The sequence below is a fragment of the Oncorhynchus kisutch genome, linkage group LG19 (assembly GCF_002021735.2).
Source record: "Oncorhynchus kisutch isolate 150728-3 linkage group LG19, Okis_V2, whole genome shotgun sequence".
Lineage (NCBI taxonomy): Eukaryota > Metazoa > Chordata > Actinopteri > Salmoniformes > Salmonidae > Oncorhynchus > Oncorhynchus kisutch.
In genome coordinates this window covers 11520840-11536612 of record NC_034192.2, presented here as the reverse complement: position 1 = coordinate 11536612, position 15773 = coordinate 11520840, and the positions used below count along the sequence as shown (strand labels likewise).

The following is a 15773-nucleotide window of genomic DNA, read 5'->3' as shown; positions in this document are numbered from 1 at the left end:
GATGAGAGAGATACTGTCTCTAGAAACATCATTGAAACCAGGTGATGTCATTGCATGTGTGGGTGGTGGAACTGAAAGGTTGGATAAGGTATAATGAGCAGGGCTAGAAGCTCTACAGTGAAATAAGCCAATAAACACTAACCAGAACAGCAGTGGACAATGGATATGGACATTAAGGAGAGGGATGCTTCGTCGAGTGATCATAAGGGTCCAGTGAGTAGTGAGGTTGGTTGGGGTAATGGCGATTCAGACAGCTAGCCAGGCCATCAGTAGCAAGCTAGCATAGGATGGATGTCTGTTTTTAGCCACCTCGTGCGTTTCCGTCGGTAGATAAGTGGGGTTCCGTGTGGTAGAGGGGATCAATCCAATTGGCAAAATAGATATAGTTTTGTGACCCAAGAAAGAAATTGTCCGATAGACCTATTCAGATAGCAGCCGATAAGACAGCTAACGATTAGCGGGCCGCAGATGGGCATTCAGGTAACGTCACGACGGAGGGATCAGTTGGATAACTCCCTCGGGCAGATAACGTAGTCCAGTCGTGAAGGCCCGGTGGGGCTTCGCATCTGCAGTAAAAACGGGTCCGGATAGGTGATTTTAGCCCAGGAGTGGCTGATGGAACTCTTCAGCTGGCTAGCTCCGGAATAATTTATGTTTGCTCCGGGATCGACGTAAGCCAATAGTCACATGGATAGCAGCTAGCCAGCTGCGAGATCTAGGTGTAAATGTCCAGAGCTTGCGGTTGAAATCCGGGGATATGGAGAGAAAAATAGGTCCGGTATGTTCTGGTCTGAGTCGCGTTGTACAAAACTGGTGATAGCTTTTCGAGCTGAAGGATAGCTGATGACCACAAACCGTGGTTAGCTGAATACGAACGTTAGCCAGTAAACTGGCTAGCTTCTGGCTAGCTTCTGGTTAGCTTCTGGCTAGCTTCTATTGTGTATTTCAGATTTGAGGTAAATAATACTTCCTTTTAGTTATTGGTGAGGAGGGTTGCAGGAGAGTGTTTTGAAGTTTAGTTTTTGGAAAATAATATATATAAAAGATATGCGAAGAAAGATGTAAATATATATATATATATATACACAGGACACGACAAGATGAGGACAAAGGACGTTTGACCGCTATGCCATCTTGGTATGAGCACTTGGTATGAGAAAATACAAATGGTATAGAGAGAAATAGTCCTATAATTCCTATAATAACCTCAACCTAAAGCTTCTTACCTGGGAATATTGAAGACTCATGTTAAAAGGAACCACCAGCTTTCATATGTTCTCATGTTCTGAGCAAGGAACTTAAACTTTCGCTTTCTTACATGGCACATATTGCACTTTTACTTTCTTCTCCAACACTTAGTTTTTACATTATTTAAACCAAATTGAACATGTTTCATTATTTATTTGAGGCTAAATTGATTTTATTGATGTATTATATTAAGTTAAAATAAGTGTTCATTCAGTATTGCTGTAAATGTCATGATTACAAATAAATAAATAAATAAAACATCCGATTAATCGGTATCGGCTTTTTTTTTTGGTCCTCCAATAATTGGTATCGTTATTGAAAAATCATAATCGGTCCACCTCTAGTACGTACAGACCAATAAAGAAACAGACAATGATACAGACAGACAGAAGCACAATCAACCCCAACACACACCACCCCAAAACACGCGGGCGTGCAGGCAGACAGACAGAAAGACACACCACCCCCATACCTCCTAGTATCTTCATCCTCTTGTGTCCTCTGGGTCCTAACCCAGTTCTCCAGCTGCCTCATAGAGTTGGTTCTGGTCAGACTCTTCTCTGGCTCCTGGGCCCGCTGGTTCTGAGGCGGGTCATGGGCCTTCCCTGCTCCTCTGCCCAGGGTACCTACAACCTCCCCTGGGCTTTGGTCCCCAACCCGCTCCCCAGAGCCGTTGACCTGATGTGGGGCCATGTGCTGGGAGACCTGTACCTGGCGGGAGGCTGTAACTGCTGCTGCGATGGCTGCTGCCTGGGCTGGTTGGAGTTTGATGCTGTTGATTTTAGTCAGAGGCCTCTCAGCACTGCCATCCCTCTGGAATCCATACTTGTTCCCTTCACGGAGGGTTCCATACTTATCCACTTCCCTAAGGGTAGGATACCCATCCCGCAGGATACCACACTTACTCCCTTCTCGTAGGGTTTTATACTTCTGCCTTTCATCAAGGGTCCCATAACGATCTGACCGATCTTTCTCAGTCATAGACGTTTGTCTTTCTACCCCTCTCTGGAGGTTGTATTTCTGTCCATCTTTCTGGAGGGTGTATCTCTCTCCTTCTTTTTGCAGTGCATATCTCTCTCCATCTTTCTGTACCAAGTACTTCTCTCCGTCTTTCTGAGGTGCGTATTTCTCCATCTGAACATCTTTAGGCACAGAATATCGTTCGCCTCCGTCTTTCTGCAAGGAATACCGCTCCCCGTCTTTTTGCAGGGCGTACCGCTCGCCGTCTTTCTGCAACAGGTACCTCTCTCCGTCTCTCTGCAGCGTGTAGCTCACCCCGTCTTTCTGAAGGGAGTATCTCTCGCCGTCTCTCTGCAGCGTGTAGCGTTCCCGCTCTCTCTGGAGGGTGTGTTTCTCTGGGTCTTTGTGCTTCCTGTCCCCGTCCGTGCGGTCCATGCTGCGGGTAACGGAGGGCTGGCGCGACTCAAGGTTCCTCTCGTTGTTCTGGATCTCTGGTCGGGTCAGAACCCGGTTGTGGTTCAGGATGTTGTTCACCTCCTGGGGACAGCAGCGGTCCACCTTCAACTTATCCAGTCTGGAAGAGAGAGAGTAGGGGGAGAGAGAGTGATGGATGAGAGAAATGGAGGAAGAGAACAGGGATTGGAAACAGTAAGAGAAAGAAAAAAAGACAGATGAATGATAAAAATATGAAGATAAATATATATCAACAAGTCATTACTAGGCAGGTTCACAGAAAAACATATTTTCACATTCCAACAATGGACTCCTGCTGTGTGGGTGTCAGGCGTTGGGCTCTACTGCTACGTCTCCCCTCCTCCAACCTGCCTGACTATATGCCTGTCTGCCTCGGGGGACCAGAGAGGAGCAGAGGAAGTGAGTGGTTTTTAAAACATCACGGTCTGCCCTCAGCACTCTGAGGGCACAGTGAGACATGGCTACTTTGACTGAGCAGCCATTCACTGCTGCAATCTTTCAGTCTGTTACAGAAAGGCCATTAACAGGTCTGGTACTCCAGAGGGAAATAGCTCAAGGCTAGCCACAGTCCTTTACCGCCTACTGCGCTCAGGAAGAAGTCACAGTGGCAGCCACTTGGGACTGCTAATCTAATGCTCCAGTAGATAATGTATTTCTACCTGGGATTTTTCTAGTATTTCTCAGTGAGGTAAAGGTACAGTAATGGCAGTGTGTCCAATTTCTATTGCCAGACTTTAAGATGAGAGCAGTGCTGAAATACTTGCAGTGTGCAGACATACAAACAAACCTCCAGACACGGCCTGCATCTCTCCACAATGATGAAGCTAGGACTGCTGGTGTGCTGTGCTTCCAGGACAGTGAAGAGTAAGTGTCACAGTCTATCGGAGTCGCTCCAGAGTATAAAGCGCTGTATGCCCATGTCGATAAGCCTTCACGAACAGCTCACGGCTAAAACACTGCAATTACCAACAGCACTTAAAGTATTTTGTTGTATCGAGTGTGAAGTGCAGAAGCAAGAAGAACTGACACTTCGATTTTATTGCCTCTGATATGCCACACCAACAGAAGAAATACAGTTTGACTGGAGTCAGTGAGGGTGGATACCATTGCTGTGGTGAATAGCCCTAAAACTATAGCTTCTTGTTCCCAGCTATGCATCTTCAACACAACATCTGGTAATTGTCTTCTAAATCGATGTGATTTCTCGCTTCTGCAAGAAATACTGCAGTCTCTCACGGCTGTCCATTTGCTTACAAAACAAATGCAATCACTGTTGGTAGATTGCACGGTTCAGGTGGTAGCTTTCATTGCCAAAGGTCAGGCAATCAAGGCTGGCTGGCTGCTATAGGAGTGATTTGGGTTAGTGTGCTGTTCTATCTGGGTTTACCCACCTTCTGATTGGTTCTGTGTGGACCAGGGCTGCGTCCGTCATCACTTTCATCCAGGACTCCATGTCTTTGGCCGTGTCTGTGCAGAAGTAGTATGTCCTCATGTTGGAGTGGGTCGCCTAGCAGGGATAGAGTGAGGGCGGGAGAGGGAGAGTTTGTAAGACAGAGGAGCGTGAGGAAGGTAAGTGGGTAACCTTGGCAAGACCGCAGGGAATGTTTACATCACCTTCTTTGGAAGAGGAGTGCATGTGTTCATCAGACTGTCTGTTTACACACGCATGTGTGATTGAGCGTGAATGTATGTGTGCATCCCTACCACTCCAAGGCTGTGTAGCTAACTTTAATTACCTGCTTAGGCTTAGGACCATAAATATGAGCAACAGGAAAACACTCCAAGCTGAGTGTTACTCTCGTTTCCTGCTGCAGAGGCAGAGACTGACAAGAAGTCAGCGTCCCAATTGGCACCCTATTCCCTATACAGTGGCTTGCGAAAGTAGTCACCTCCCTTGGCATTTTTCCTATTTTGTTGCCTTACAACCTGGAATTAAAATGTATTTTCTGTTTGTATCATTTGATTTACACAACATGTCTACCACCTTGAAAATGCAGAATATGTTTTATTGTGAAACAAACAGGAAATAAGACCTAAAAAAATGAACTTGAGCATGCATAACTATTCATCCCCCCCAAAGTCAATACTTTGTAGAGCCACCTTTTACTGCTGCAAGTGTCTTGGGGTATGTCTCTATAAGCTTGGCCTATCTAGCCACTGGGATTTTTTTCCCATTCTTCAAGGCAAAACTGCTCCAGCTTCTTCAAGTTGGATGGGTTCCGCTGGTGTACAGAGATCTTTAAGTCATACCACAGATTCTCAATTGGATTGAGGTCTGGGCTTTGACTAGGCCATTCCAAGACATTTAAATGTTCCCCCTTAAAACACTCAAGTGTTGCTTTAGTAGTATGCTTAGGGTCACTGTTCTGCTGGATGATGAACCTCCATCCCAGTCTCAAATCTCTGGAAGACTGAAACAGGTTTCCTCTAAAGAATTTCCTGTTTTTAGCGTCACCCATCATTCCTTCAATTATGACCAGTTTCCCAGTCCCTGCCGATGAAAAACATATCCACAGCATGAACCTGCCACCACCAGATTCACTGTGGGGATGATGTTCTCGGGGTGATGCGAGGTGTTGGGTTTGCGCCAGACATAGCGTTTTCCTTGATGGCCAAAAAGCTCAATTTCAGTCTCATCTAACCAGAGTACCTTCTTCCATATGTTTGGGGAGTCTCCCACATGCTTTTTGGCGAACACCAAACGTGTTTGCTTATTTTTTCCAATAAGCAATGGCTTTTTTCTGGCCACTCTTCCCGTAAAGCTCAGCTCTATGGAGTGCACATCTTAAAGTGGGTCTATGGACAGATACTTCAATCTCCACTGTGGAGCTTTGCAGCTTCTTCAGGGTTATCTTTGGTCTCTTTGTTGCCTCTAGTTAATGCCCTCCTTGCCTGGTCCGTGAGTTTTGGTGGGCGGCCCTCTCTTGGTAGGTTTGTTGTGGTGCCATATTCTTTCCATTTTTAATAATGGATTTAATGGTGCTCCGTTACAGACCTCTACATGCTTTGTAAGTAGGAAAACCTGCAAAATCGGCAGTGTATCAAATACTTGTTCTCTCCACTGTATACTGAGATCATGTGACAGATCATGTGAAACTTAGATTGCACACAGGTGGACATTATTTAACTAATTATGTGACTTGCTCTATGGAGTGCACGTCTTAAAGTGGGTCTATGGACAGATACTCCAATCTCCACTGTGGAGCTTTGCAGCTACTTCAGGGTTATCTTTGGTCTCTTTGTTGCCTCTAGTTAATGCCCTCCTTGCCTGGTCCGTGAGTTTTGGTGGGCGGCCCTCTCTTGGTAGGTTTGTTGTGGTGCCATATTCTTTCCATTTTGTAATAATGGATTTAATGGTGCTCCGTTACAGACCTCTACATGTTTTGTAAGTAGGAAAACCTGCAAAATCGGCAGTGTATCAAATACTTGTTCTCCCCACTGTATACTGAGATCATGTGATAGATCATGTGAAACTTAGATTGCACACAGGTGGACATTATTTAACTAATTATGTAACTTCTGAAGGTAATTGGTTGCACCATATCTTATTTAGGGGCTTCATAGCAAAGGGGGTGAATGCACGCACCACTTTTCCATTTTTAATTTGTAGAAATGTATTGAAACAACTTATTTTGAAAATTTTACTTCACTAATTTGGACTATTTTGTGTAAGTCCATTACATGAAATCCAAATAAAAACCCATTCAAATTACAGGTTGTAATGCAAAAAAATAGGAAAAATGCCAAGGGGGATGACTACTTTTGCAAGGCACTGTATAGTACACAACTTTAGATCAGGGCTAGTGTACTATATAGGGAATAGGGTGCCATTTGGGATGCGCACTAACACACATCAGAGGAGAGGACAGACAGTAGGGGATGTGGGGGAGTAGAGAACGGATGGGTTTGTTACTGTGTTATAGACGGTGTCAATGTGTCAGAGTGAACCGGTGTTGACTGTGAAGATTTGTGTGAAACAGTATGTGAGGATAACATGCTCAGAAGGTCGATATAGCATTCTATCAGTATATACTTTCCTTCATATTCTCTCTCTGCCCATCTTGCTCCAATCACCCTCTTGCCCATTGAGACTAGAAAATCTATTGACTTTATCATGGATCTACGCACAAAGAGCTCTCCATATACAAACACATTTTCAGAGATTCTCTGAAAGGAAAGACCAAAAGCGCAGAGAAGCGTGTGTGTCACAGTTTTTCATAGACTAGAAAGCAGCATCGCGCGGTGAAACATTGGAAGCCATTCACTTTCAATGGAAGGAAAGAGAGAGAAGCAGAGTGGGCGAGGGACCGTTGAGCGATGCGAGCATGTGGAGTGGGCGAGGGATCTGAACAGGGCGGGACTAAAGCTGAACTATTCCATTCCTCCACGATATCGCGACGCGAGTGACCAGTTGATGCTCACCATAGCTTCCTACCCCTACGGGATTGTCTGACAATGGCAGTTGATACATAGCACTACAATAACTCAGTACAAAAGCAATAACTCTGCTGTGGTATACAGTGTATACGTGCTTCCGCGTAACCTACCGCTGTCTATACAGATATCCATACATTATACAATCCAGCCCGACGGACAAGGAGTTACGGATTATAGATTTGCCTTCAGTAACAAGTAAACAAGTACCGGGCTCCGCATTGCAACCACCTAGGCCGTCCACTCGCGGAAGCACAGTGTCCTTTATATGGCTGTGTCTGTGTGTACAGTACTGACCTTGAAGGCGTATTTCCTGCTGACGTGGTCGTCGACAGACAGCATGGAGATGTGGAAGCTGGGCAGCAGGATACTTCCCAGGATGCCCTCCTCCTTCTCATCTGCAGGACAGAGGACGAGAAGAATCGTCATATATGGTTTACAATGTCGATGCAGGCTGTGGAATAGTGCATTATGGTCCATCTGGCGGAGAAAAGTCAGGAGAGATCAGAGGAGGGGAACTATCAGCATTCTAACAGGACAGTGGACACTGGATGTACCGGAAACATAAAAGGTGCCTACGAAGTTCTGGGTGTGTTAACCGTCTCAGATAGGACCATTTAGTCTGGAGTTTATCAGAGCATGGCGGGATGTTCACTTTCTTTCTTCACTAAGAACCCCCAAATCCCGGGCTTACAGCATGTTACACAGTAGGGTACCCAAACCAGATGGAGCAACAAACCCGTTTCTCCTCGGGCAGCTTTGCCAAACATCTATAATTTCGCAGTCAAATTGAATCCTAACAGTGCAACTTGGTAAACAAACACACTAACTGGGGTGTGATAGCATAGCATCAACGAGAGACAAGTAAACAATGATGGAATCAATCCCTCTTGCTTCTCAGAGTGTTACGTAAAGCTGGCTTGTATTATGCCTACACGGTGTTGTAACACACCATCTGTAGAGTGCAGCATGACTGCAGCAAAACCAACAGAGCCCAAACCCAGCTTCAGGGTTTACTTTAAACAGGCAAGTACAGCAGAATTCCCCGCAGCTCTCCATCCCCGCGTCTGCCCCGCTCTCTCTCTACTGCTGCATTATTAACTGAGAGGAGAGGGAGAGAGATCGAGAAGATGAAATGAGAACGCAGCACCTCCTCCTCCTGAAAGCAGCACCTCTACCCATATGTACATACTGTATTAGCTCAATGACCTACCTCGTACCCCTGCACATTGACTCGGTACCGGTAGTCCTTCTATATAGCCTTGTTATATTTTTATTGTGTTACTGTTTACTTTTTTTATTTAGCAAATATGTGTCTTCTTTTTTTAACTGCACTGTTGGGAATGGGCTTGTAATTAAGCATTGCACTGTCAAGTCTACAGCACCCGTTGTATTCGGCACATGTGAACAATACCATTTGATTTGATTTAAAAATGGGCGTTACACTAGATTCTACAAAGACGAAGCAAGGTGACCTTAACCTTTAAGCTATGTGATGATATGAATAGATTTGATTTGATCATTCTGTGGCGAAAGAGATCCTGACCAGAGCAGAACCATCAGTCAATCAGACATGGTCGTTCATATTCCCCCAACAACCTCTTTCCTTCCTGCCTTCAGATAGACACAATTCCTAGTCAAAACCTTACCCTTGAAAACTCATTGACAGACGGCACTTAAGTTCAAATGAAGTGAGTGAAGATGATAAGAGCGCGAGAGAGAGCTAGTTGTTATCAGAAAGCATAGCACGTCAACACTCTTTTAAGAACTCTTCTCTCGTCTCTTGGTTTGCCAATAAACAGGAAATTCCCCTCTGGGCATGTCATGAAAGAGCTGGCTGATTGCACTCCGGGACCATTTAATTGAACAATTTATGGAAATTAAACTCTCTGAAACCTGGGAGAATTGTGTTATGTCTACGTCTGCAGCAAATACGTTTGCCTTTACTGCTAGCTATGATGCACCTGGTGGATGTCCTATACTCAAACTTTGACCGTGTGTTGCGTTTTGAGTGTGTGTGTGTGTGTCTCACCTCTGTAGTAAAACAGGCACATGTCAGACAGCACAAACCACCTCTTCTTCCATAGCTTCATCCCTGTGCTGTCCTACAGGGTAACAGAAGATGGGAGAATCCAATCAGATACTGAGACAGAGCAAAACATGTTGTAGAAGTGCTTCCTTGCCCTCTGATAAGCTAGGTGAGCCTTTCGACAATAAATGGCAAATTGCTTCCATCTATTCAAGCATCCGCTATCAGATCTAGTGCATGGAGCGGTGTTCCTCAATACTGGTCCTGGATACCTATAGGCTGCGCTTGTTTTCCATCTAGACCTACCTTGATTTGCTGAATTAGATGCATAAGTATAGCCAGGCTAGAACCAAATCCTGCACACCCTGCTGTCCCTCCAGCACGGAGTGGCCAACTCTGTCACGGAGTTCAGGAAGCAACGTACACACTCCCTCTGATCCCAGACAGTTTCATTAACCACAGCTATCTCCTCCCACTGAAGCTAATTGGCCCCATTTAAATTTATATTTTTAATAACTACCAGACAAGTTTCCCATTTCTGTTTTTATAGCTGTGTGTGTGTGCACTTTAGTTGCCTTTAGTCTCTAGATAATAAGCTCCAATCTTTTCTCTAAAACAATAATGGCTTCTCTAACGTTGCCTTTCTTTATTCATAACATAAATAATCTAAAGACTGTTTTGTGTTTTTCTTGTTTTCATTTTCAGCTTCTTTTGATGCATGAGTAGGAGTACAAAGCCTTGCCATCATAAATAAAATATGTCCCCTTTAAGAGAAGACTTTGGTTGTCAGGTTTGAGAAGGAGAAAAGGCAAGTCTTTCGAGAGAGAATCAATGCAGCTTTGAAAGGATAATTCAGCATGGTAGAGAGGGAAGCATATATAGGAGAAAGGTTATTGACAACAGCTCAACTCTAGTTGGAAACTGAGTGATGCTAATGTTGATCGTTGTGAGTGAGTGTGGGTCTGTTTGTGTGCTGTGTGTGCTAGGGGGTCGAGACACATGGACAAATTGACCCACAGCCAGAGCTTGGTGAGGGAGAGGAAATGCTCAAGTTGCATTGTACAGGTTGAAAGATAATGAGCAAAATAGCTGAGCCACCACAAGGTTGGTCGAGCAAGTCTGTAAAGTGACCTGATTAATTGAGACAGAGAGAAAGCTACATCCAATCAAGGATGGTTGTCACTTTGCTTGAGGGACAAGGCCACCGTATCAGTACTAACTAAAACAAAAGACTCAGACTATGTAAATGAGAATGACAAAATGATGCATCAACATTTAGACTGAATACAATTGCCAGATAACAAGAGATGAGGCCACTCCCCCCCCCCCCCCCAATCCAATCTGATTTCAATCCACTGTCTGGGAATACAGGTTCAAAGTGAATGTATCTCTTTCTGAATATGAATGAGGATGTCCCTGGTAAATAGATAGCTGGGCGTGTGTGTGTGAGTCTGATGTTACACATTTAACCTTTACTAGGCAAGTCAGTGAAGGGGTCCCCATTATTGATTAAGGGGACCTTAAGATTCATATGTTTTGCTGCAGGCCTTATAATAAGATACAGTTGCTATGTGTCTAAAAACTCTGCCACTATACATTGCACAAGCCATCTATATTAGTCTTTGTGGTTAAGCCCTGGTTGTCGTGAGACTGTGCTTGCAGACTAGGTCTGAGTCAGACCGAAACTAGATAAAGAGAAGTAACCACTGTCTGGTTTTGACATGTTGATCTTGTGTGACAGTAGACAATGCTAATGAATTCAGGTTACCTTATAAGATAACCTCAGCATATTGCTGCATACATACATTGACGTAGGTGATCATACCACCATGGAGTGATCACATGTATAAAATCAGCTGGGCCCTTAGGTGGGGTGCAGAACTTAGTCTGAAACACAGGTGTTGTGTTTCCGTTGTCAACTTCTGTCTGCAATTGCATTAAAAAAGGTTTGATTGATTTACTTAAAGAAGATATTGTCCGATTGCTGATTTCCCCAATAAGCCAATGATTGACAAGGAACAAGGAACCTACCCAGACATCAGTTAAGACCAAATTCTTATTTACAATAACGGCCTACACCGGCCAAACCCGGACGACGCTAGGCCAACTGTGCGCCCCCCCCTATGGGACTCCCAATCCGATCCCAATGGCCGGTTGTGATAAGCCTGGATAAACCCCTATGACATTGTCAAGTTCCCTTTGAGTGTCTGTGTCTGTGTGTGTGTGTGTGTATACAGACCCTTCGGAAATTATTCAGACCCCTTGACTTTTTCCACTTTGTTACATTACAGCCTTATTCTATAATGGATTAAATAAATAAAAATCCTCATCAATCTACACACAATAACCCACAATGACAAAGCGAAATAAAACAACCGAAATACCTTATTTACATAAGTAGAGACTCTACATTGAGGTCAGGTAGACCCTGTTTCGATTGATCATCTTGAGCTGTTTCTACAACTTGATTGTCCACCTGTGGTAAATTCAATTTATTGGAAATGATTTGGAAAGGCACACACCTGTCTATATAAGGTCCCAGAGTTGACAGTGCATGTCAGAGCAAAAACCAAGCCATGAGGTCAAAGGAAATGTCTGTAGAGCTCTGAGACAGGATTGAGGCACAGATCTGGGGAAGGGTACCAAAACATGGAAGCTTGGACAAACTGATCAATTGGGGGAGAAGGGCCTTGGTTAGGGAGGTGACCAAGAACCTGATGGTCATTCACAGAGCTCCAGAGTTCCTCTGTGGAGATGGGAGAACCTTCCAGAAGGACAAGCATCTCTGCTGCACTCCACCAATCAGGCCTTTATGGTAGAGGGGCTAGACAGAAGTCACTCCTCAGTAAAAAGGTACATGACAGCTCGCGTGGAGTTTGCCATAAGGCACCTAAAGACTCTCAGACCATGAGAAACAAGATTCTCTGGCCTGATGAAATCAAGATTGAACTCTTTGGCCTGAATGCCAAGCTTCACTTATGGAAGAAACCTGGCACTATCTCTACGGTGAAGCATGGTGGTGGCAGCATCATGCTGTGGGGATGTTTTTCCGCGGCAGGGACTGGGAGACCAGTCAGGATCGAGGCAAAGATGAACGGAGCAAAGTACAGAGAGATCCTTGATGAAAACCTGCTCCAGAGCGCTCAGGACCTCAGACTGGGGCGAAGGTTCACCTTCCAACAGGACAATGACCCTAAGCACACAGCCAAGACACTGCAGGAGTGGCTTTGGGACAAGTCTCTGAATGTTCTATAGTGGCCCAACCAGAGCGCGGATTGAACCCAATCGAACATCTCTGGAGAGACCTGAAAATAGCTGTGCAGCAACGCTCCCCATCCAGAGCATCTGCAGAGAAGACACCCAAGTACAGGTGTGCCAAGCTTGCAGAGTCATACCCAAGATGACTCGATGCTGTAATCGCTGCCAAAGGTGCTTCGACAAAGTACTGAGCGAATGGTCTGAATACTTATGTAAATGTGATATTTTGTCTAAACTAGTTTTTTTTTATGGGTTATTGTGTGTAATTTGATGAAGAAAAATAACAATTGTATCAGTTTTAGAATTGTATGTGTGTGTGCAGGTGGCTATCCCCTCAAAGCCCTTTCACACAGACTCTCTCCTCAACCCACTGAGGAAGCCTGTGTAGGATGCACACTTCCACCAACACCAACTCATCCTCATGCATACTGCAATCAGCCATTTGATTCTGCAATTCTCTGGACTATTTTCAGAGTCAATTGCAATGAAGAAGTCATTTCGTCAAGTTCTTCTATTCTGGGAACTACAAATGATGTACAAACTTTCCAATACCTGTTTGTAAAGCCAGTTGCTCTTGACCGCCGGGGCATTGGGGTTCCTCTTAATAGAGTTGGACCTCTTGCCAAAGTTGTGGACCTTTTTGTAAGACCTTGAAGGCTGAAAATGTAAATAGATAAACTGTCAGTATACGGTATGTAAAAACATTTATACACAGCGCCGTGAAAAAGGTATTTGCCCCCTTTCTGATTTTCTTTATTTTTGTATATTTTTGATACTGAATGTTATCCTTGGGGTTTCAACGATGAACTGCTTGTTTCATGTCCTGCCACAACAATTTAATTGGGATTAGGTCAGGACTTTGACTAGGCCATTCCAAAACTTCTAATTTGTTTGTTTATAGCCATAGACTGTATAGCTGGGAACAATAAAAGGCCACTCTAAAATGTGCAGTTTTGTCACACAACACAATGCCACAGATGTCTCAAGTTTTAAGGGAGCGTGCAATTGGCATTTTGACAGCTGGAATGTCCACCTGAGCTGTTGCCAGAGAATTTAATGTTCATTTCTCTACCATAAACCGACTCCAATGTCGTTTTAGAGAATTTGGCAGTACATCCAACCGGCCTGAACAGCAGACCACGTGTAATCACGCCAGCCCAGGACCTCCACATCCAGCGTCTTCACCTGCGGGACGTCTGAGACCATTAGTATTTCTGTCTGTAATAAAGCCCTTTCGTGGAGAAAAAGTCATTCTGACTGGCTGGGCCTGACTCCCCAGTGGACGTGCCTATGCCCTCCCAGACCCACCCATGGCCCACCCCTGCCCAGTCAGGTGAAATCAAAAGATTAGTGCCGAATAAATTTATTTCAGTTTGACTTGATTTCCTTATATGAACTGTAAACTCAGTAAAATCGTTGAAATTGTTTCATGTTGCGTTTCTATTTTTCATTCAGTATAAATACATTTCTGAAGTTGCATAATTAGAGGAGGAGAGTTACAAATTCATTCAAAATATCCTCCTTCAGCAGTAAATATAGGTGAAGCCCGTTAACATGCATTTGGCTCTTTGGTGTTCGTAAACAAATAAAGTTAAAAAGCAACAGAAGGAAGAGATACAGTATTCACATCATTAAACTAGCCCATTCTACAAGACAATCTTTACTGAGAGAGGGAGAGAAAGAGAGAGATAGATACAGAGAGAGACAGAGAGAGAGTGAGAGAGCAAGAGAGAGACTCACAGCATTGCAGAACCGTCTATCCACCCCTACAGCAGCAGAGCGCTACAGTAGCTCGACCCACAATAGAGTTCCACAGTATGTCATAATAACCATAAAATCTAGCAATCAAACAGGGAAATGGTTCCAATCCAGAGCATCATGGTATTTGTAGTTCTTTATGATAGCCACATTAGCCGCTAATTAGCATGACATTTCTTTTTTGGGGGTGGGGGTGGGGGGTGGGGGGGTGGGGGGGGGGGACCATTTGACCGCTAGATTTTATGGGTATTATGACACCTCCACCGTGGTGCTCTATGGTAACTCATCAATAATTACAGCTCATTAATAAATACATGCCACCAAGCAATACCTTTGGTCAGTGTAAGCAGAAGTAAAACATCATTAATTCATGAAAGCATGCTTTTCATTTGATCAAAGCATGCATATTTATACACCAGTCTATTAAGCATTTATGAACTGTGAAGCTGTGACAGGGCTGGGATAATCCAGCATATATTATCTAATGTAGAGTCCCTGTTCTGATACTCTCTGTGGACTAATACGGCTCTCATAACATTGAACTAATGGAGAAAATGGGAGCGAGCACTGACCCCACAAGACACCTCTCAAAAACCCAGAACTGGGACCTCTGTCTCCCCTCTCACAGGCCCCTATTAGCCAAGTCACTCTTGTTACAGTACATTAATCCAACCCGGTCCTTGTACATGAACCAGAATTGCATGACATCCATTACAGTGGCATCCATGTGCTCTTTAGGAACCACCAACTTCTAACCCTCTCAGATCTATACTCGTGCTTAGGGCATGGGTCTAGTGGTCTGTTAGCGGTTGGGTGTACAGGCCGACGTGGCGCTCTTACCCGTGTGGCGGGGCTGCTGCCAGGGTAGGTGCTGTAGTCTGACCCTCCTGTGTAGTTAGACGCCTGGCTCATGGTGCTCATCGGGCGCTCCTTCTTCACTCGGTCGCTCTCCTCTGATGGAGCCTGCTCTGGAGCCTTTGGCCTTGGGGGGGGGGGGACAGAGAAATGCAGGAGGACATGAAAAATGCGACAAGACTACACAAATGATGCTGGGACTCAACTTCTGTGGGATTAATGGGCGGGTTTAAGAGGCGACGCGGTTGCAGCTGTGTGCATGACACTGATTGCTCTGCGAATAAGCTGCCTAATGGCCAAGCCTGTCTAGCTCTATCGGTTCGCCAGTTTAAACTCCAACCACAATGAGAGCCCATCTCTGTTAGAGCCAAACCCTGCCATTAGAGAAAGAGGAGAGAGAGATAGAGAGAGAGAGAGAGAAGGCAACAAGAGGCAGGCCCCATAAATCAAACCAATTACTCACTCCGTCTCACATCTGATATATTCCTCCAAGTCAGGCCACTTTAAATCGCCTGACAACTTTGCCTGACAAACTAAATGGCCTCAAAGTGCATGTCCCAGTCCAGTGGAAGGCCAATACCAAATGCAGGAAAGTTCAAGGACCCCCAGGATAAACTACCCAGCACCATAAAAGATTGTAATGCTTATAACAACAGTAACAAAAAATAAACTAGGCTCGCCTATAAATCTTCCTATTTGCAGAGTTGACAGATATAGAGTTGTATTCAGATCAGTATTGTCTCTGAGCAGTGGCCTG

General features: G+C 44.6%; 1 protein-coding gene across 12 annotated transcripts in view; it reads right to left on the bottom strand.

Annotated features, from left to right (window-relative positions):
• LOC109864308 (pleckstrin homology domain-containing family A member 5) overlaps window positions 1-15773 on the bottom strand; it is a 182613-nt gene that overhangs the window by 41769 nt on the left and 125071 nt on the right. For all 12 annotated transcript variants that reach the window (XR_004204134.1, XM_031797121.1, XM_031797115.1 and 9 more), the window contains 6 exons: window positions 15002-15143; window positions 12956-13060; window positions 9149-9221; window positions 7414-7514; window positions 4074-4189; window positions 1721-2782 (listed from right to left, as the gene is read on the bottom strand). Coding sequence is in view for 11 of the 12 variants with exons in the window: in XM_031797121.1 (XP_031652981.1) it covers window positions 1721-2782; window positions 4074-4189; window positions 7414-7514; window positions 9149-9221; window positions 12956-13060; window positions 15002-15143 (1599 nt within the window). In the remaining variant the exon portion in view is untranslated. The remainder of the gene's footprint in view (window positions 1-1720; window positions 2783-4073; window positions 4190-7413; window positions 7515-9148; window positions 9222-12955; window positions 13061-15001; window positions 15144-15773) is intronic.